Source organism: Eubalaena glacialis, chromosome X (genome assembly GCF_028564815.1).
Source record: "Eubalaena glacialis isolate mEubGla1 chromosome X, mEubGla1.1.hap2.+ XY, whole genome shotgun sequence".
Taxonomy (NCBI): domain Eukaryota; kingdom Metazoa; phylum Chordata; class Mammalia; order Artiodactyla; family Balaenidae; genus Eubalaena; species Eubalaena glacialis.
The window spans coordinates 72,663,202-72,686,544 of NC_083736.1; the positions used below are offsets into that span (position 1 = coordinate 72,663,202).

Consider the following 23,343-nt stretch of genomic DNA (forward strand, 5'->3'; position numbering starts at 1 on the left):
TGACTTGTTTCAAGTTATACACTAGTATATAGCAGAGCTGGGATTGAAATTCAGGTCTTATTCCAAAGCCCAGGCTCTTATACCACATATATGCTGCCTCCTAAAATTTCCTATAACCACAGGGTTAGAATTTAAAGTAGGAAATCATATGGTTTATTTATTCCTTTGATTCTAAAAAAAAACAAGAACAAAAACCTCAATTTTCACCTGATTCAGAACAGATGGTAGCATTCCTGTTTCCCAGGAGATGATTATGTAAAGCTCACTTGATAAGAAATTTTAGCACCTTACAACCTTGATACAATTTTTACAAGTGTCAAATCTTTATTTCAATAAATATACACATTCTCTCTTGCATCCTTCCTTTGAAGCATCATTATACAACAACCCTTCATTTACCTGGAAAACTATCATAAAATTGCCCTTTAGTCTCTTGTTCTCAGAGTCGAAAAAACAAAACGACAAAAACAAATGTAAACCTAAGTAGAAATGATGGTGTATGTATCTCTATGTCTTTTTGTCTGTATTTATATAAGTATGAATGAATGAATGAATATGTATTTACAGTGAGAAAATCCTTCTCTAAAAAATAAACATATCTGTTTTATTCAATGACATGTAGCTACATAGGTACTATATCAAAAGAAATAATAAATAAAGCACCACAAAGTCATGAGTTTCTTAGGATTTATGATATTTACTATATCCTAAATCTGCCAGAATCTCAAGGGTGTTTGTGGTCCACACATGCAGTCACAGTTTATAGAACCTCTAGAACGTACAAAGCTGCTGAGGAAAATATCCACACCATGGAACTACTGCTTTGCTCCAATTATATCAATAGAATTGTATACACTACAGGACCTGAAGCTTGAAGGAAATTAGGTCAAATAATCAAGACAACAGGTGGCATACAAATTTCGGGAACCATAAAATGTGACCCATAACACTCAGCTGTACAAGAGTATGGTACATCACTTTATCCTGGATGCACAATCAACAGTGAAATATCCAGAAACTGAGAATAAGCCTACAGGCTAATAACTTAATTCCCAAGATACTTCAATTGCATAGCTTATTAATTTGGTGAACTTACCCTGAGATCCATTTTATTCCATGGCTGTTTTTGTAGGTTAACGCTGTATATTTTTGATTTTCTTACAGCCCGTACATAAGCTTCATGTCCTTGCCTAAAATATATAAGCTAAAACAAAAAACATGAGGTATTAAACAGCAGCATACCATTTAACACCTCTATACGTCCCAATATATTCCTACAAATGTCCTCTTCTGTTTACAAAGAATATAAATAATTATAATTTTGAAAAAATTTATACAATAAAGGTACTTATAATCAAATAATGTTCATTCAGTACTCATGCCTATGTAGCTCTGCGCTAAATATTGCATAATAAAAACACACACAGTCCTTCTTCTCCTTAGCACCTTCATAAATTTCTGAAGAAACAGACTAATGACAAATGTACACAAAAGTGGTCATATTTTAAAGTAATATTTTTCAAACTGTAATTGACATTCTAAAGCATCAACATTTTAATAGCCTACACATTATATATATATATATATATATTTCTAACCACAGGCTACTAAATACAGTAATTTCTAGACAGATTAAAATTTTTCTTTTGTAAGAAATAATATCAGAACTAGCATGGTATGGAAGGAAAATGAATCCAAGTGCTTGATAAAACTGTTCACCTCTTTAAGACAGCATTCACTACCATATTCTGATTCATTAAAAAAAGTTTCTTTCCCACAATAATTTTTTTCATCCTCATACCATACTGACAGGTTCAAATCACCTCCCAACCACAAAAATCTTAGCCTCCTTTAAGGTTCAGAATACTGGATCTGATTAAACAATCAGCAAACATTTCGAAAGTGAATGCCAACCCTGGATACAGCTTATTGTCCCAAACCTGTGCCCACCAGGGTAGAACAATGCCAGTGCGAATGGCCTTGCAGTAATGTTCCCTAAATATCCCTGGGTGCACTCTGTACCTGAGAAGCTTAAGATCAGATTGCAAGTAGAATATGTAAGTAATGCCACCCTTCTTGTACATGTAGCTTCTTCCAAACAGCAGGCCTACTTTGTAGGCGTTTTCCCCACTCTGCTTCCTTTATTTATTATTAATCCAAACACCCCACAATCATTACACAAAGGCAACCATGGGGACAGGGAAGAAGTCAGGAGACCTGACTGCTGTTGGTGCTACCCTTACAGGCCATGTGACTCTGGCCTTCCACATGCTCACCTGTCAAATGAAGAGGACACTCTGCTGGCAGGGGTGTTCGAAAGATTAATAACAATAACAAAGGACAGAGAGACTAGCATGCCTCAGGCACTATCCTAAGTGCCCTACAAATATCCTTTAATTTAATCCTTCCCAGAGCCCTATAAGGTAGATACCTTTATCCCCACTGTACAGTTGAGGAAACTAGGGCACAGAGAAGTAATTTGTCAAAATCTTATTAGGTTTCATGCACTCCAATGTCCATTGCAGCACTATTTACAATAGCCAGAAGCAACATGGAAGCAACCTAAATGTTCATCAACAGAGGAATGGATAAAGAAGATGTGGTACATATATATAATGGAATATTACTCAGCAATAAAAAAGAACAAAGTAATGCCATTTGCAGCAACATGGATGGACCTAGATTTGTCATACTGAATGAAGTAAGTCAGAAAGAGAAAGACAAATATCATTATGATACCACTTATATGTGGAATCTAAAAAAAAAAAAGGGTACAAATGAACTTATTTACAAAATAGAAGTAGAGTCACGGATGTAGAAAACAAACTTATGGTTATCAGGGAATAAGGGGGGAAGGAATAAATTAGGAGATTGGGATTGACATGTACACACTACTACATATAAAATAGATAACTAATAAGAATCTGCTGTATAGCACAGGGAACTCTACTCAGTACTCTGTAATGGCGTATATGGGAAAAGAATCAAAAAAGAAAAAAAAGAGTGGATATATGTATATGTATAACTGACTCACTTTGCTGTACACCCGAAACTAACACATTGTAAATCAACTATACTCCAATAAAAATTTTTTAAAAAAGAAAAAAATACTTATATTTCCTATAATACTTTTAAAGGGGTGGTAGAGATAAATAGAAGAAAGTAACGTAAAAAATACCATACTATGGAGATTTTAAAAATACACTGACATATTCTACCAATCAACACTAAGTCAGAATTTCTAATAGTTAAAAATACAAGTAAAATTTTTTAAAGGTTTAAATATTAGTATATAAACACAACTGTAGTGGTAAAAAAAGTCATTACCATGCTTACCAATAACATGATAAGCATGTTATTCAGATATCCTTTATTATATATTTATTCCTGTACTCAACAAATATTGATCAAATATGTATGTACAAGGCACTGGGTGCTATGGTAACACATCAAAATAAAATCCTTTCCCTCAAGGATATGGACAGACATGTAGATATATGAGTATGATACAAGGCAGAATGTAGTATGTATCATAAGAGAGAAATAATTTAGATGGGAAAGCACATGAAGAAGGAGTGGCAAGCAAATGGTGAGTAGGGATAACATGCAGAAGAAGTTGGCATTTAAGTTAAACCTTGAAAAATGAGCATTTTGAGAGGCAATGACCTGTGGGTAGGGGTATTCCAGGCAAAATAATGAAGGCTTAACACTTAAAAGTAAAAAGTAATGCTGTCATTAAGAGATTGATTATATAAAAGTATCTTTCTGCCTTTATGGGTTCTTTAAAAACATTCTTTAATTCACGTATTTCACTGTCTGATTCACTTATACACCTTTTCCATTACCTGAACAACTGTCATTACCTAATACACATTAGTCTTGAAGCATATAATCATGCACTAAGTTTAACAAAATAAAGGGAAAGGTAAATATGGTCCTATAAAATAGAGGGGAGTCTCAGATCATAGAGTATACAGATCCTTATTCTGTTCTAAGATTTTTTTAAAAATATTTATTTGCTTATTTATTTATTTATTTATTTTTGGCTGTGTCGGGTCCTAGTTGCAGCACATGGGATCTTTTGCTGTGGCACATGGGCTTCTCTCTATTTGCAGCACATGGGCTCTCTAGTTGTGGTGCACAGGCTCCAGAGCACATGAGCTCTGTAGTTGCGGCACACGGGCTCTCTAGTTGTGGCATGCGGGCTCAGTAGTTGTGGCAAGCAGGCTTAGTTGCCCCTTGGCATGCAGGATCTTAGTTCCCTAACCAGGGATTGAACCTGCATTCCCCGCATTGGAAGGCGGATTCTTAACCACTGGACCACCAGGAAGTCCCCCTGTTCTAAGATTAATTCAAAATTATTTCTCTTAAGCCTCCATAAAAAAAGGCAATAAATACAAGAAATAGTGATTTTTGGATATACCCCTAAGAAAGCTCTTCTAAGTTTTTTCATACAGCATTCATCCAGAGCATGTTTTACTAAAATAACCACACAGACGAGCATTGCTCAAAAGTCCGACACTTATAAGAAGACACACTTAGGAAAGGAAACATTTTAATAATATCAAAAGATATTATAATAATAAGTAATAGCTTAATTGTAAGGCTACTTGGTAGCTATCTCTGGTACAAAATATCTATAGAAGACAATTATAGAAAAGTTTGGTAAAATTTTTATTGGTTCCAAGATTTTTAGAACCATTTCCAAGGTTTTGCTCCTTCTTTATTACGATGATAATACTACATTCCTACTATGGGTCTTAAGTTGAAAACTGTGGGTAAGCATTTAATCATTCAAAAATGAATGATTAGTCAATATGTCAGAGACTATACAAGCCAACTAGGGCTCAAAATATAACAATGTTACCATAATTTTCATAAGAAAATCAAATAAAAATTTTTCACTGTATAGAATTTAAATCAATTTTTGACTGACCAATCATAAATATGGCTGTTATTCAATCATAGGTTCAGTAGGAAGGCCTTGTTTGTGAAATGACTTTCCCGTAAGCATTGAAAGGGGTGATCATCCTCTAGAATATTTTCTATCAGGTTGAGCATGGGCTTCTTTTAAAAAAACAAAACAAAACAAAACAAAAACAGTATTAGGACTTGATTAGGATTCAAAATACCACTCAGTTCTACTATGTGGCAATTAAGATAAAAATAAAGACAATTATTTTCATGGCTTCACAAGCCAATCAATTTATCTCAATGTTCATTGAGCATCTATTATACTAAAGACTCTGTGTCAGGCCCTACAAAGGACACAAAAATTAGTAAGATTCAGTCACCGTCCACAATAAATATATAATTGAGCAGCACAGTTAAGACTGTGAACATATAACTATAATAGAATTGAGAATATAAATGCCCTAAGACTGATATTAAAGTGAGTACTCTTGAGGTTCCAAGAGAAAAACGTTATTTAACAGAAAACAATTACCTCGTCTCCCATCTGTGGGACAAACGGGGAACGTCGTGGTATGGTATCCAAGATCCACTGAGGGGCAAACCATTCTTCATTGGGCTCACCTGCCATAGAAACCAGTCCTCCTTTCTAAAATATAGTTCACAAACATATAAACTATAAATATATGAACAGTTGTAGAAAAAATAGCAGGTAGAAAATGTTAAAAACATCAGGTTATAATAAAACACAAAATATACAAATTTTAAACATTTTCTTTTACCAATTAATTATGCATAACTTTTGTACCAATAAAACAATCAAGTGAGTAACATGTTCAATGTTGGCTGACAGATAATATGACACTATATACTATCTAAAAACCACAAATTTTACTCTTCATGTCCCTAGTATATCAAAGGAATTCAAATACAAGTAACACAATAACTTTTTGCCAATTAAATGATGACCATCAAGAAGATAATTCTGTCTACTAAAGCAAGAGGTTACAGAATGAATACAGAATCCATTTTTAAATTAATATTCAAGGAACTCTGTGGATTAAGTTTTTACATCATTCAAATGAAATTATAGTGGGAAAAAAAAACCCCATCATTGGGATGAAATAAAAACATAAAGAAATAGAAGAAGCCCTACATGATTTATCATATCCTTCCATTTTACAAGTCAAAAAGATATAGAAATTTATGACTGGTGACATGACAAGAATAATCCTTTCATACTACAGTGGCTTATTTAAAAACTCTACTACAGGGGTTTCCCTGGTGGCACAGTGGTTGAGAGTCTTTCTGCTAATGCAGGGGACACGGGTTCGAGCCCTGGTCTGGGAAGATCCCACATGCCGCGGAGCGGCTGGGCCCGTGAGCCACAATTGCTGAGCCTGCGCGTCTGGAGCCTGTGCTCCGCAAGAGAGGCCGCGATAGTCAGAGGCCCGCGCACCGCGATGAAGAGTGGCCCCCGCTTGCCACAACTGGAGAAAGCCCTCGCACAGAGACGAAGACCCAACACAGCCATAAATAAAAATAAATAAATTAATTAATTAATTAAAAAAAACAAACAAAAAAACTCTACTACATTTTAACAAACAACTGTCAAAATGTTTTTATTTAATGTTAAAATAATAATGAAAATATTCTAGCCTCTATTTTTGACAACAGAAAATTTTCAAAAAATCTTTACATCTTTTATACAATTTTACTTAGTTTCTCAGATGGAATATTATTTTTAGAGAAAAGTGAAGTGTTACTGTTAAATATTCAAGTATCAAAGGCAAAAACCAAAACCAAAAAAAAAAAAAAAAAGAAAAACAACCTGTAAACTTACAAACCTTCTTTCTAGTCTGTTTAGGTTTCTTTTGCCGTTCTTCAAGTGACTTCAAATTCTCCTCCTCAGAGCTGCTGCATATTTTCCGTGTTGCCTGTCTCGTTTGCCTTTTTGGAGGTTGCAAATTTATTCCAGCATCTGCTGTCCAATCAGAATATTCACTTGATGAATCACTGTAAATAATACATAAGTTCAGAAAAGGAATAGTTTTGCCTCATGATTGAAAGATGATCATTTTGTAATCAAACAGCATTATAAATGACATGGTTTGATTTTCTTCTAACCAAAGATTAAAAAATATCAAATATAGAATTTTGATCATTACCTAAGTGATTTTAGTGAAATGCTTCTTGGATAAAGTATAATGCTTAGTTTCCCATAACAGGATTTAAAATTCAAAATTCCTGTCCAAATCACAAAAGCTTCTTTAAATAAAGATGTTCCTTATCCCTGGAAATGGTTAAATATAGTTGTTTTAAACCTGAAATAAATACACATAGCCTGCCAAGGTGTAGAATCTTGGATTTACAAAGAATCTTATTTTACAGATGGAACTATTTTAGGGAACTAAAGCCCATGATGACATGCGCAAAAAGATATTGGTAGAGCTAGGATAAAACAACAGGTCTCTGGGCTTCCAACCCAGTACTCTTTCTACTGTAAGATACTATTTTAACTCTGGCTTTACCAAATTCCTACAAGAACATAATTTCACATTAAAACTGTCAAATGATTTTGACCAAATCAAAACCATTAAAACTACCTGGAGGAACTTTCACTTTGCCATTCAATAACAGGATCCTCTATAGAAGCATCACTTGTGCCAACTGTTTCATCTTCCTGCAACAAAGAGCCAGCAATTGAGATATATGGTTATTATTAACTAGCATATTATTAATTAGCATATATTACTTGTTTTATAACACTTTTTGTATTCCCCCTCCAAAAAAAGTTCTAGTTAAAATGTATGTAATCATTTTTCTATATATACTTGTAACTCATAACTAAGCCTACCAAGTATTTAAAGATTTCTAGCATCTACTATCTTACTGATATGAGACACCTTTTCTTATTTCAAAGACGCAATAGACTCCTTAAGAAATGCAAATATAACCCTCTTAAATTTTGTTAAAACCACTGTTTTCTTTTTTTAATTGAAGTATAGTTGATTTACAATGCGGTGTTAGTTTCAGATATACAGCACAGTGATTCGGTTTTTGTTTGTTTTTCATTGGGGTACAGTTGCTTTACAATGTTGTGTTAGTTTCTGCTGTACAACAAAGTGAATCAACTATATGTATACATATATCCCCTCCTTCTTGATTCAGTTTTATATGTATATATATACATAAAAAAATATATGAATTTATATGAATATATATATTCTTTTTCAGATTCTTTTCCCTTATAGAAAGCCATTGTTTTAAAAAATACCTACACAAAAAAAGATAAAAATACCTATATGCCTCTACCAAGTTAATATAATTACTCTCCATAAAAAAGTTAATCATCTTTTTATTATGTAAGCTCTCAAACGTACCAAAGTAGAGGAAATAGATAACATCCTTGTGTACACAATCTCCAGTTTAGACAATAACTCACTGCCTATCTTGTATATATACCCTTACCAACTGCCTCATACCCCAGGGATTATTGTGAAAAAAAAGCATTTCCACTATAAATATTTATTAAGATTAGGATTCTTTTTTAAAACATAACCACAACACAATTATTACATTAAAAAGATAACAATTCTTTTTTTTCTTTTTTAATAACAGCTTTATTGAGATAGAACTCACATACCATAAACTTCACCCCTTCAGAGTATACAGTTCAATGGTTTTTAGTATATTCAGAGCTGTTCAACCATCACCACTAATTTTAGAACACTTTCATCACCCCAAAAAGAATCCCTAAACCCATTAGCAAGGACCCCTCACTCCCCACTACCTCAAGCCCCTGGCAGCCACCAATCTACTTTTGGTCTTGGTACTCTTGTTAAAGTACCACATACTTTGAACAACAAAATCTGTACCAAGTAATCTTTGTTTTTCTTCTCTCTTCTTCTTTTTCATGTATTTTTAATTTTCTTAACCATCTTAAATTGCTACGTTGCCCTGAATTTCTCCTTGCCTATATGTCTTAGTGACACTCATGCAACAGGACTCTTTAATCCATCTACATTCAATGTCTTTTTGTTTTAATTCTTTTAAGTCCATGGCTCAGAGGCAACAGTTTTTTTTTTTTTTTAATTTGTATTGGGGTATAGTTGCTTTACAATGTTGTGCTAGCCTCTACTGTACAGCAAAGTGAACCAGCCATACACACACACATCCCCTCCCCTCTGGATTTCCTTCCCATCCAGGTCACCACAGAGCACTGAGTAGAGTTCCCCATGCTATACAGTAGGTCCTCCTTAGCCATCTATTCCATACATATCAATAGTGTTTATATGTCAATCCCAATCTCCCAATTCATCCCACCCCCCCTTGTTATCCATACGTTTGTTCACTATGTCTGTCTCTATTTCTGCTTTGTAAATAAGATTGTCTATACCAATTTTTTCAGATTCCACATATATGTGTTAATATACAATATTTGTTTTTCTCTTTCTGACTTACTTCACTCTGTATGATAGTCTTGAATACGTGATCATTCTTTTCAGATCAAGATTTTCATGGGTGGGGGGAGAGAAGGAGTGATATCATTGATAAGAGTTAAAGAATTGTGAATGGTGGGAGAAGAATGAGGGTACCATACATTATCAATGCATAATTAAACCCTCATTATTCACTTAAATACTATAGTTATTAAGAGAACAAAAGGAAAGGACTGGAGAAGAGAGGAACATGAGGAAAAGAACTGCTATAGTCTTTATTTCATTACCATGGAAAAGGTAGGTCTGAAAAAAATCATCACTCAGTAATCTCCATGACTGGTAAAGTCAACAATAACAGAAAACATGTATATTATGATTACACAGTCAATAAGTTCTAGAACTGTATAACTAGTTATCTCAGTTAATATTCCACTTCTTTCCATTTCTAGGCAGATTTGCTCTCACTCTCTTTTCTTACTGTCCCAAAGCCGAACTTTTCCTGGCATGTTTGATACCCTCAACGAAGATAATATCTTAGGTACAAATAAGAGAAGATATCTAAAGGAATTCAATATAATGCTCAAATTTGCCTATTAAATGCCTTATTAATAAATAATACTCATAAGAAAGTCATTAAAATAATTTTCTGTTAAATTGACCCTTAAAAGTAAACCCAAAGTTTATCAAATTGCTATTTCTTTTGTGATATGTCGATTTTCAGCCTTTCATAGAAAAAAAGAACTTTGAAAAGGAATCTAGGTATCAGATATGCCTTAACTTCTTTGTGATTTTACAAGGTCTCGGATATTGACCTCATTGATAGTCTCACGATATTAAACCTAGTTGAAAAATTAAAAAAAAAGTAAACCCAAAGTGATGACACTAACTGGGAAACAAAAAATTACATTGAGTAAATAATAGCAGATATCTAACCTCTGAGGAGCTATCTGAGTCTTCCTGTACACCTGAATTTTGACATGATGCTTGTGAATTATGCTCTATGTTGGATCGTGTTTGGTAAGTATGCTGGCGTTTGCGTTGTGTCCTTCGTAAAGACCGCCCACAGCTAGGCGGATAATCATTCTATAAAACAGAAGGAAAATAAATTTTAAAAAATGAAAGGCTCAGTGAATATACACAAAAGAACATATATAAAGCAAATCAATTGGGCTTGATTTGGAGTGAGGGTGGAGGTGAGAGATAGGAATAAAGTCCCAAAAAGAAAACCCAAGATATATTTTTATACTATGTTTTTACATAAAAAATATACTTCATTTTTATATATTTAACCCACTTCCATTAATACAGATTACTTTCCGTATTTTGAAAACTTTGTGATCAAATTAAAGACAGTGCTGAAATTCTAAGCTGCAAGAATCTGCCCACCGAGAATTTACATATACCATATTATTTACAATTTATTACAGGATGAAGCAAGATATCTATATCATATGTATGTGTATATATAATTCTTAATATAACATGTATTTCTTTAGTTCTATAAAAAACTACATTTAGTAAACGAGTCAAAATAAAAATTTAATTTTTAATAACAAAAATGTAAAGTAAAAACTGTTTTATTCTACCCTTTACAAGTATAAAATATTATTACTGATATACCATATGTCAAAACTATAACCCTAATATGTCATCAGGAGTAAACAAGCTTAAAGGTCTTCTAAATCATTATCAAGGGCCAGTTTCTTATCTTACATGTAAATGTTTCTCATTTTCAATATAAAAAAAAAATGTTTACAGATCCAACTACCCTGTTTATTAGTCTCAGACAAGTCTGATGTTTGACAAATCAGCTTAGCAGGAAAAAGGAATATAAATCATGGATGTGAGTCATTCAAAATCTCTAAGAAAATAATCTTATCAGAGAACATCATATAAGCTAATAAAATCTGAATAGAAATTAAGAAAGTGGGTATCAAAATGATCTAAGAATATTTAGAGATATTCATATAATAATTACCTGAAATTGTATTTATCAATACTGAAAAGACACTTAAAATTCAGTACCCATTGCTTATATTTCCTTAATAAGATTAAAATCAACCTAGACTTTCCAATTTACCAAACTCTTCAGGAGTTACAGTTATTAGTTCTGGGAACAAAACTATATTCTTATGCCACTAGTTTGTTCAACCTCAGAGTACTAGTCAGGGGCTTAAAATGCACCTAATGGAGTACAGGAATCTTATTCCCTGATTAGCAGTTTCTACTGGGAATATGAATCTTCCTAATGTATATAGAACAGATTTTGCTCCTGTCTAATTAGGTAGGCCAGGAGTAAGCCTAGGGCAGGGGTCAGCAAACTTTTTCTGTAAAGGGCCAGAGTACAAATATTTTGGCTTTGCAGGTCATATGATCTCTGTGGCAACTACTCAACTCCATAGAGCATGAAAGCAATCATAGACAATATATAAATGAATAGGTATGGCTGTGCTCCAATAAAACTTTATTAATAGGAATAGGCAGTAGACCAGATTTAGTCCATGGGCAGTTTGCCAACCTCTGGCCTAGGGTATCTGAACATTTGTTTTACATTGTGATTAGTGATCCAGCATTAATTTTAAAGTTCTACTTTAACCATATGAAAATGGTATTTTAATACAAATATCCTATACCTACAATGACCATATATCCTAGATTTGGGGGGATAGTTCTAACTTTGTGTAATTTTATCCTTATTAATAATAACCATATATCTCCATTTGGGGTTTCAAAAAAATAGTTTCCCTATATACAGACACCTATCGAAATAATCCCTTAATACATAACTGCCACCTTTCAAAAACCTGGTATCTGCAAATATTTACAAATAGTGTATTGCAAAGTACTGTAAAGCTAAACTTACCCTTTGGGTAGCATAAGATGGCTTCTTCTTCTTTTCGACTGTATAAAGACTGATTTCTAAGTCACCTTTAGCAGTTCGACATTCTTCCTGAACCCTAATAACAAATCAAAGGTCAAAGTAACAGAAAATCATCAAAGAGCAAACCAATGGTTTATTTATTATTAGAGAAATGCAAATCAAAACTACAATGAGGTATCACCTCACACCAGTTAGAATGGGCATCATCAGAAAATCTACAAACAACAAATGCTGGAGAGGGTGTGGAGAAAAGAGAACCCTCTTGCACTGTTGGTGGGAATGTAAATTGATACAGCCACTATGGAGAACACTATGGAGGTTTCTTAATAAACTAAAAATAGAATTACCATATGATCCAGCAATCCCACTACTGGGCATATACCCAGAGAAAACCATAATTCAAAAAGACACATGCACTCCAATGTTCATTGCAGCACTATTTACAATAGCCAGGTCATGGAAGCAACCTAAATGCCCATCGACAACGAATGGATAAAGATGTGGGACATATATACAATGGAATATTACTCAGCTATAAAAAGGAACGAAATTGGGTCATTTGTTGAGACATGGATGGATCTAGAGACTGTCATACAGAGTGAAGTAAGTCAGAAAGAGAAAAACAAATATCATATATTAACGCATATATGTGGAACCTAGAAAAATGGTACAGATGAACTGGTTTGCAGGGCAGAAATTGAGACACAGATGTAGAGAACAAACGTATGGACACCAAGGGGGGGAAGTGGCGGGGGGGTGGGGGTGGTGGTGTGATGAATTGGGAGATTGGGATTGACATGTATACACTGATGTGTATAAAATTGATGACTAATAAGAACCTGCTGTATAAAAAAATAAAATAAAATTCAAAAATTCAAAAAAAATAAAAATTAGATAACAAAAACACTTTTAAATATAAAATTGGACATTTTAACCATTTTAGGTATGTAATTGAGTGGTGTTAATGACATTTACAATGTTGTGTAACCATCATCACTATTTCCAAAACTTTTTCATCACTCCAAACATAAATTTTGTAACCATTAAGCAATAACTCTTTATTTCTCCTTTCACCAGCCCCTGCTAACCTCTAATCTACTTTATGTCTCTATGAATTTGCCTACTCTAGATATTTCATATAAGTGTAATTATACCCTATTTGTCCTTTTGTGTCTGGCTGATTTCACTAAGCATTATATTTTCCATGTTTATCCATGTTATAGCAAGTATCAGAAGTTTTTATGGCTGAATTATATTCCAGTGTATGTATATATCACACTTTATTTGTCCATTCATCTGTTGACAGGCACTTGAATTGTTTCTACAATTCAGCTATTATGAATAATGCTACAATAAACATTGGCATACAAGTATCTGAGTCCCTGCTTTCAATTCTACTTCTAACGTTTTGAACAGAGAATTATTTCATATTGTTCTACTGCCAGGGGGTAGCATTCAGTTCATATATTAGCTATGTCTCCCTTTTCTTATTACTGCTAAAGAAAGAGAAGGTGAAACCAAATTAATTTTGCTACTTGTTGGCTCAGCTGGTAAAAAGGTTTTGCTAGGAAGATATCATGATTTGAATGGATTTTCTATGTTCTCTGTCAATGTCCTTTCTCTTTTCCAAATCTATTTCTAGTTGCTGTGCATCATCTGGAGTCAATATTACAGTAAATGTTAAGGTTTACAAATAAGGATAGGGATTCTAAGTTTGAAATTCATCCTAATGAAATCCTTTCATCCAAAGAAGTCTACTTAAATGATATTTCTAAATATACGCTAAGCACTGGGTCTACTACATACCTATACTGCACTCCCAAACTGCTCCAATTCTGAGTTTCCTCAGAACCACTGTTGAATATTGGGTCCATGTATCACTGACATTTAATCACATATGGCCTCATGTTCTTATTTAATAGTATTTTTTCATATCTTCTAACCTAGACTATAAATTCAAAGAAGACAGAGATTATGTTTTTTCATTTTTCAGTATTCCCCAAAACATTTACCACAAAGCTAAGCAAATTTAAGATAATCTTTAAATAGTTGTTATGGAATAAACTAATGAAATAATGTGGAAAAACTAATGCATGGCTCAGCTAAATTAAAGAAAAATACCTTAGTTATTAGCCTAACATAGTACATTTCATTTTTTTTAACATCTTTATTGGAGTATAATTGCTTTACAACGGTGTGTTGGTTTCTGCTTTATAACAAAGTGAATCAGCTGTATGTATACATATATCCCCATATCTCCTCCCTCTTGTGTCTCCCTCCCACCCTCCCTATCCCACCCCTCTAGGTGGTCACAAAGCACCCAGCTGATCTCCCTGTGCTATGCGGTTGCTTCCCACTAGCTATCTATTTTACATTTGGTAGTGTATATAAGTCGATGCCACTCTCTCACTTCGTCCCAGCTTACCCGTCCCCCTACCCATGTCAAGTCCATTCTCTACATCTGTGTCTTTATTCCTGTCTTGCCCCTAGGTTCTTCAGAACCATTTTTGTGGGGTTTTTTTAGATTCCATATATATGTGTTAACATATGGTATTTGTTTTTCTCTTTCTGACTTACTTCACTCTGTATGATGGACTCTAGGTCCATCCACCTCACTACAAATAACTCAGTTTTGTTTCTTTTTATGGCTGAGTAATATTCCATTGTATATATGTGCCACATCTTCTTCATCCATTCATCTGTCGATGGACACTTAGGTTGCTTCCATGTCCTGGCTACTGTAAATAGAGCTGCAATGAACATTGTGGTACATGACTCATTTTGAATTATGGTTTTCTCAGGGTATATGCCCAGTAGTGGGATTGCTGGGTCATACGGTAGTTCTATTTTTAGTTTTCTAAGGAACCTCCATACTGTTCTCAATAGTGGCTGTATCAATTTACATTCCCACCAACAGTGCAAGAGGGTTCCTTTTTCTCCACACACTCTCCAGCATTTATTGTTTGTAGATTTTTTGATGATGGCCATTCTGACTGGTGTGAGATGATACCTCACTGTAGTTTTGATTTGCGTTTCTCTAATGATTAGTGATGTTGAGCATTCTTTCATATGTTTGTTGGCAATTTGTATATCTTCTTTGGACAAATGTCTATTTAGGTCTTCTGCCCATTTTTGGATTGGGTTGTTTGTTTTTTTGATATTGAGCTGCATGAGCTGCTTGTAAACTTTGGAGATTAATCCTTTGTCAGTTCCGTCATTTGCAAATATTTTCTCCCATTCTGAGGGTTGTCTTTTCATCTTGTTTATGGCTTCCTTTGCTGTGCAAAAGCTTTTAAGTTTCATTAGGTCCCATTTGTTTATTTTTATTTTTATTTCCATTTCTCTAGGAGGTGGGTCAAAAAGAGTACATTTTAATTTACTTACTCAAAAAGAATGTTACCATATTGACTCACCTACTAACCCCATTATTTAGTTCATTGACCACCACTCTTCTGCTCCATGCCATGAGATCTCTTTCAGTGGCCATCTGGCTTCTAGGAGCATTGTTATGCATTTGTCGGACACCTTCAATTTGACCACTACGTCGGAGTCCAATGTTTGGGGAAGAAGATATGTCCATATTTGGATTTCTCAGAGCTAAAACAAAAACAAAGGAAGGCACCACTCTCTCAGCAAAGGCACCAAACTCTTCCAGATCAGAGCTCTAAATAAAATAGGAGATTCAAAGACAGTACTGCTGGACAATATTGCTATCTCTTTTTTATACATTTTCTGTACCCCCTTTATGGTTTTTACAGTCTTATAGATAAAGCAGGCACTCAATAAATGTTTACTGTCTCTATAGCTCTTTTAATTTTTTTCAGAGGACTTTCACATCTGTCATCTACTAAATGCTCAGTAAATACAAAAGGTGTATTTAACATATTTGGTAGATTCATAAATGTTATTAGTACTAGTTCAGAAAGCAGCTTTTTAATCTAAATTCTACCTTTATTTAGCCCATTAAAAGGTTTTTGAATAGAACTCCAATAAAGCTTTCAAAAATAGTAAGAAAAAAATTATTTAAAAAAATTTTTAAACTATCAAAATTTCATTTTCAAAATTGATAAGGAATGAAAGAAAGGGGAAATAAGCAATAGAAATTTTACTTTTGTTTTTAATCCTCCAGTAAGGTCCCTGTTTATTTTTGTTGTAATTGCAAATAAAACAAAAATGGAAACTGAAACATTAAACTGTTAAAATAAGCACCAGAAAAAAAAACAAATGAACATTGCAAAGAGACGTCAGTGGGGTCCCTTTGACTAACAGCATTTCAAATCTAACCACAGAAACCTAGCATTGAATTACTGACCTCTAAATCAGGGTTCTAAGAAATTTTTATGTCTTAGGAACAAAAGGCCTGGATATATAGGATTATCAGCCCACTTCTTATCTTGTTCCAGGTTAAGGAAAGCTTATCTGAGCTAGGTGCTCCAAATGACATGAACAAAGAATGTTTTTATTTTAATTTTATGGGATACTAAAGAAATCAGGAAATGAGTAAAAGACCATGTGAATCACCTCAAATTTAAATCACTTTATTCATTTCTGTGGACTCCAAAATGTCACAATACCCAAATAAATGACCTCAATTATGTAAATATAAAAAGAAACACATTTGCCAAAATCCCACATGAGGACTGCATTTTAAACAGAACTAATAGTTCTTGAAAAAAGTAAAACTGACATAGGCTAAGATTATATAAAACTCAGATGCATAGACACATTTCATGTAAAGTGAAGGAAGACATACAATAGATTGGAATAATACTGGTAATTAGAATCAAACTTGTCAAAGTCAATTAAAAAGTTGTATCTGTATTCCCTAAGAAGAGGGCTTCTTGTCTTCCAGTATATTTTTGTAAACTCGAGAGACAGATGATATGTTGCTTCCTTTTCAACAAAGGAGGGCAAATTTTTTTTGGTATTAATTTTTAAACTTAAAGTGGCTTTAATTTTGAAAACTTTTAGGTTGGTTCCCCTAGAAGGGGCTGGACTTATTGTAGCACCTTGCTTATTAGAACAAAAGTAAAGACTGCAAATACATAACTGAGTTAACAGAAAACAGTATATTAAAATACACCATCTGTGGGCTTCCCTGGTGGCACAGTGGTTAGGAATCTGCCTGCCAATGCAGGGGATGCGTGTTCGAGCCCTGGTCCAGGAGGATCCCACATGCCGCGGAGCAACTAAGCCCACAACTGCTGAGCCGGCGCTCTAGAGCCCATGAGCCACAGCTGCTGAGGCCGCGTGCCACAACTACTGAGGACCGCGTGCCTAGACCCCGTGCTCCGAAACACGAGAAGCCACCGCAGTGAGAAGCCCACGCACTGCAACGAAGAGTAGCCCCAGCTCACTGCAACTAGAGAAAACCTGCACGCAGCAGCGAAGACCCAACACAGCCAAAAATAAATAAATGAAATAAATTTATAAAAACAAAATAAAATAAAATACACCATCTGTATTCCTTAGGAGATGCTAAATCACTTTAGCCCCAAATGATAATGAGATTATGGCACTTTAGTGTATCATATCACAACTGTAAATTAACAAAAATGTTGCTTTTATTTAAAAACCTAAAATGCTCCTCACATGTAATTACTTGGTACAAGTAAAATAATTAAAGTACATTCATCATACCTTTTACAAATATACACATACTTACCACCATTAGCAGAATATGATCTATTAATTGGAAAATGTGGAACATCTCCTTCATTAATTAGCCTCAGATCTTGTTCTCTTTGTAACTCCCTGATTATTCCATCAAGAATGCTCTCATCTTGGTCATTGGTTTGTTGCCCAATTACCTGTTCTACTACTTCACCATCACCTTAATTAGACCAAAGATATAAAGCCACAAAATTATTTACATTTCAGTGTACCATAAATATAGTAAAATCAAGCTTAACCTATAAGTTTCTAGACAAATAATTTTAAAGGGATTAAAATGAAAATAAAACGTATAGCAAACAAAATATTTTTTAAAGAACTTTTAAATATGTCAGCTTGTGTGTTTAACTTAACCAATATCCCCAAACTAGACATTATTTTGAGAGCCTTCTCACCTTAAAGAAAAATTATTAAATTATTAACTTAAAAATGAATTTTCTCTATAGAATATTCCAAGCTAAAAGTTGGGAGTAGAGATTTGAGTAAGGTTTTAATAAGTTCAACTGAAAATACCGAAAATGCTTTGCATCTTTCGTGAGAATTTCCTTTCGGAAAGAAATCAATTATGGTCTTTCAAATATTGTCTCTTTTGATAATACCTCAGTATATTGATGAGTATAGAAATTATTTCTTATAATGAAATTCAACGATTACGTCTGAATAAAAACTTATTTACTTCTATGATCTTTTTCTTTCTTAAATACATCTTAGACCTATTTTTCATCTTGTCCTCTAGTCAGATTAAATGGCATCTGGTAGAGTAGCCAAGTGATCAGGTCTTATAGGAAGTAAAATATGAATTACAGATTTTTTTATTCATATGCTTTCAGTTTTATCTCCTATTAATATTCATGCTTTTCCCCCTTATTTAATAAATATGACATCAAAGAAGTAACTATTGGCACATGTGTAACACCATTTCATTGCTCTACAAATCTTTATGAGAGAGAACATAAAAAAGGATATGCAACATTTCATTCTAGAAAGGTCAAGTCTTAATTCCCTAGTAAGGATATAAAATTCCATTTGCAGGAGTTCCCTGGTGGCCTAGTGGTTAGGATTCAGTGCTTTCACTGTGGAGGCCTGGTTTCGATCCCTGGTCAGGGAAACATCCCGCATGCCGCATGGCACAGCCAAAATACAAAAAAAAAAAAAAAAGAAAAAAAAATTCCATTTGCAAATAAATAACTCATTACCTCATACTTGGAAGAAAACCTACAAGTAACAAACTAAGGTATGAAGCCATTCTGGTGTGGGAGGTGGTGTGGAGGCAGTATACCTAAGGGAAATATGCCAACCAGAAGAGTTGCTTTAATAGAGAATAGCTTATTTCAATGTCTTTTTCTACTACGTTCCCATCATGCATCACACTCATCACTGTTTCTTCAATATCCTCCAAGATTGAGTGTTATTTAAACACCCAGCATCCCCCACCCCAAAACTCAATAATTCTTTACATTTCAAACATGAGGATGGGTAAACAGCCACTTCCCAGTTTGTAGTTCCTGAAATTTCCTCTTCTTCAGTCCATTAACTATGTACTCTCAAATTAAAATACTAATACTATGAGCAGTGGAATTTCACCAATTATAAAAGCTTGACACATTAAAGTTAGTACATTTAATCATCACTAGAAGTCAATACGATAAACAACAGGATCATACATATGTTCAGGGTTCTAAGAAAGCAGGTCAACACATTCTCTGTTTGAGTGTACTCTTGTTTGTCCTAGTCCATTTATCTGTGTCCAGGTGAGATAAACAGTGTAAAAGTACTCTGGTAAGATAAAAAGTTCTATGCAACTGAAAATTAATAAAGTATTAGGTAAAATATAGTATAACCTACTACAGAGTTTAGCATGGGGATATATTATAGAGAGAACAGGAGCAAGTATAACATTTTGCAAAATGTTTTAAATTTAATTTTGTAGAGAACATACCATTAGCCACATATCCCAGCTGTGGTATAAGCTGTTCATCTTTACAATTTTCCCGTCCTGGTACTAGCCTTTGGAATTTTGTGGGATGAGGATTTCCATCAACATCCACCAAGAATGGGGGAGGCATGAGATGAGGAGCTTGTTGGGTTTGTTCATCCAATACATAGTTGTTGGCATCACGGATAAGAGGTCGATAATCCGTATGGAAGAACATCTGATCTGGAATCTTTATGACAGATTTTTAGTACTTAATATGCACAGGAAATTTATAAATAAGCATTTATTTTCATTCCTAGAGCACATGTGTTCAAATCAGACAATTTCTGCATTATCTTTATAGTCCTCTATAGTCATATGTTCCCTCTAGGTAGAAGTGAATCACCTAGATCATAATCCTATCTTTTCCCCACAAAACTCTACAATCTATATTACTTTCTGGCCCTCCAATATAGTATTTTTCCAATTAGGATAAGAAGAAGCAAAGCAACAACACAGTAGATAAAGTTAGTTATTTTTTAAGTTGTAAAAAAAAAATACAAACTTTTATAACTATTTTTCTTGCTTATTTTTATTCAAATAAGAATAGATGGAGTATAATATAAATGGTAAGGCAGGTAAATATCAATTGCATGAAAGACACTCAAAGGTGATACAAGTATTGAGCTGAACTCAAAGATTCTAAGCTCTTTTCCAACTCCAAGATTCTATAATCTATCCTAAAGTCACAGCTACTAAAATATAAGAAACCAATTAAGTTAGCTTCCAAAGTATTTTAACAAGATCAATAATAGGTAAAGTAGCCAAGAAAGAAAATAAGCATTCAGTCACCAGCTGTTTATTCCCAATTTAGGATAAGTAGAGGATGTAATCTGGTAAAATTGTTCTCTTATTACACCTGAAAGGCAATACAGAGAATATGTTCTAAGCAAAAGGATTTCCTAATGATTTTTTTTTTAATTTTTTTTTAAATTTTATTTATTTATTTTTGGCTGCATTGGGTCTTCATTGCTGTGTGTGGGCTTTCTCTAGTTGTGGCAAGCGGGGGCTACTCTTCGTTGCAGTGTGTGGGCTTCTCATTGCGGTGGCTTCTCTTCGTTGCAGTGTGCGGGCTTCTCTCGTTGCGAAGCATGGGCTCTAGGCGCGCGGGCTTCAGTAGTTGTAGCACGCAGGCTCAGTAGTTGTGGCTCGTGGGCTCTAGAGCACAGGCTTCAGTAGTTGTGGTGCACGGGCTTAGTTGCTCCGCGGCATGTGGGATCTTCCCGGACCAGGGTTCGAACCCGTGTCCCCTGCATTGGCAGGCGGATTCTTAACCACTGCACCACCAGGGAAGTCCCTCCTAATGAATTTTTATATCTACATCATCCTATATCTTAATAGTAATTTGAACTGCCATGCTTTATGTTCTGTCAGTGATGAAAAATTTTACCAAAAAAGGTGACTTTGTTATTTTATATCTATTGACACAGAGTGACCCTTATTAACTGGAACACTTCAAATAAAATTTATGAATGATACAATAAAAAATTGCAATCTACAACAAAAATTAAATATACTAACCTTTTCATAGTATTTACTGCATCCAAATCCAAAAAGCAGCAAATGCCCATGAGAATCAGTACAGGCAAAATGGTTTCCATCTGGTGAAAATTTACAGTCAAACACTGCACCATGGCCTTGACCTTCAATCTGAAATTTAAAAGAGTCACTTTAAGTCATCTTAAGAGGTAATTTTCAAATAATAAGTGGTCAATAGCTTCTGCTTGCTAATATCTTGGATTCTGTGATGCATCAACGTTCCAATGTACTCTCTGACTTCTGTAGCCAGAACCCTACTGTAATAGTAAAGCTCTAAAAGAAATTAGGGAGAATTTCGCATCAAACATTACTAGCAATGTCATATCTGAAGAAGAACTGCATGAATGACTGAGGAGAATAAAAAAGACCTAAACACAACCAAATTGACAAAGGCGCTATCTCAGCAAAGTCAAGATATTATCTTCATATTTAAATTGTAATGCAAGTTTTAAAAGAACCATCCTAAAATTAAAGTACACAAATCAATCTCACTAACACAAGGCAGAGGGTTATTATTAACACCCTGAATCTGTATAAAGCCTATAAAAGGGAGCTCAAAGGCCAACAATTTAGAAACGTTTAGTCAGAACTATTCTTCAGAAAGGAACACTAAATATGGTGAATATGAGTATTCCCATCACCACAGGAGGGTGTTCTACTGGAAGAAGAGATGGCTCACTATATTTTTCCAGTTTGTACGAAATATATCTTAGAAGTATCCATATCTCCAATTCCATGTGTGCCAAATAGCTTTCTGATTACTAACTAAGCTATATGGGGTTTACCAGAGACAGATACAATACAGTCACTGTTGTGATTCATTAATTAGGATTATAGTTTAAACATTAACTTTTTTGTGATTTTGGTTAGTGTTAGCTCCAAATGCTTATTAAATTTGAGTTTCTAGAATTAAGAGCTGGGAACAAGAATTTGGAAAGTGCTAACACCACAATAACAGAGACACCCTGAAAGGCATAATCCTCAACTGACCTTACTCTCGGGTCTTGAGTCATTCTCTAAGTTATTACATGGATTTAAACAGATGACAAGAGGTTCCTTGGCACTAAGTATACTTTAATTACCAAGTTGTCACATAAGAGAAGTCTGTTTTAATATCAACTAAGCATAGATTTCCCTTACCATGTTAAAATAATTCCGAATTTTGGTCCCCCGGTCAAGGTCCCAAATAAAAATGTTCCCATCATGACCTGCCGAAAGTATGATCTTTTGGTCAAATGGATGTGCTTCCAAAACAAATACTTCATCATCATGTCCCTGTGACAAAATCAATATTAAAAATGAAAAGCAACACTGAGTATCTGGCTTATTTGGTTAAAAGATCTCAGGAGTGTGCTATCAAATCTGATTCAGATGAATTCATGTACACAAATTTAACAGCATTTACTACATGCACGCTATAAGAAATAGTTTAGAGTTCCTTATATATTTAAATGCTGATTTCATAAAATATTCAATAGAGAGAAGACCTGAAAAGGTGTTTAAAATAAAGACAGTCCAAATCAGTTACAGTTCATTAACCAGGTCCCTGAAGTGGAATTCTTATTTCTAGGACTCTGCTATTAAAAGGTTACAAAATATGTGACAAACAGAATCTTTTATTAACACCCAATTCTAACACAGTGATAACAGACAAACCTTCATTATTCTTCATCCAGCACTCTCTATCACTGGTATTCATATTGTATTGTGGGAGGCCCCATGGTATATTCAAACAAGCTATAGTTTGTCCTTTTTATCTTTATCTACTTTAAAATTGAAGGTTTCATCTAATATGCTATCTGAAAAATGGGTTTGCTGCTAAAAAAAAATAAGTTTGAAAACCAATGCTCATGTTTCCCTGACAATAAATCAAGTAATATCAGTATCTCTATAGACCTTAGATCAGGAGTCTGCAAACTATA

The 23,343-nt window shown here is 34.1% G+C and overlaps 1 protein-coding gene across 1 annotated transcript in view; it reads right to left on the reverse strand.

Moving 5' to 3' along the window:
* The window catches only part of BRWD3 (bromodomain and WD repeat domain containing 3), a 111,812-nt gene that overhangs the window by 26,265 nt on the left and 62,204 nt on the right, over positions 1–23,343 (reverse strand). Inside the window, exons 15-25 of the mRNA XM_061179196.1 lie at positions 22,562–22,696; positions 21,404–21,532; positions 19,847–20,072; positions 17,900–18,067; positions 15,648–15,831; positions 12,217–12,310; positions 10,287–10,436; positions 7,518–7,594; positions 6,759–6,927; positions 5,447–5,560; positions 1,097–1,204 (exon numbers count right to left, since the gene is read on the reverse strand). Of these exons, the coding sequence (XP_061035179.1) occupies positions 1,097–1,204; positions 5,447–5,560; positions 6,759–6,927; positions 7,518–7,594; positions 10,287–10,436; positions 12,217–12,310; positions 15,648–15,831; positions 17,900–18,067; positions 19,847–20,072; positions 21,404–21,532; positions 22,562–22,696 (1,554 nt within the window). The remainder of the gene's footprint in view (positions 1–1,096; positions 1,205–5,446; positions 5,561–6,758; positions 6,928–7,517; positions 7,595–10,286; positions 10,437–12,216; positions 12,311–15,647; positions 15,832–17,899; positions 18,068–19,846; positions 20,073–21,403; positions 21,533–22,561; positions 22,697–23,343) is intronic.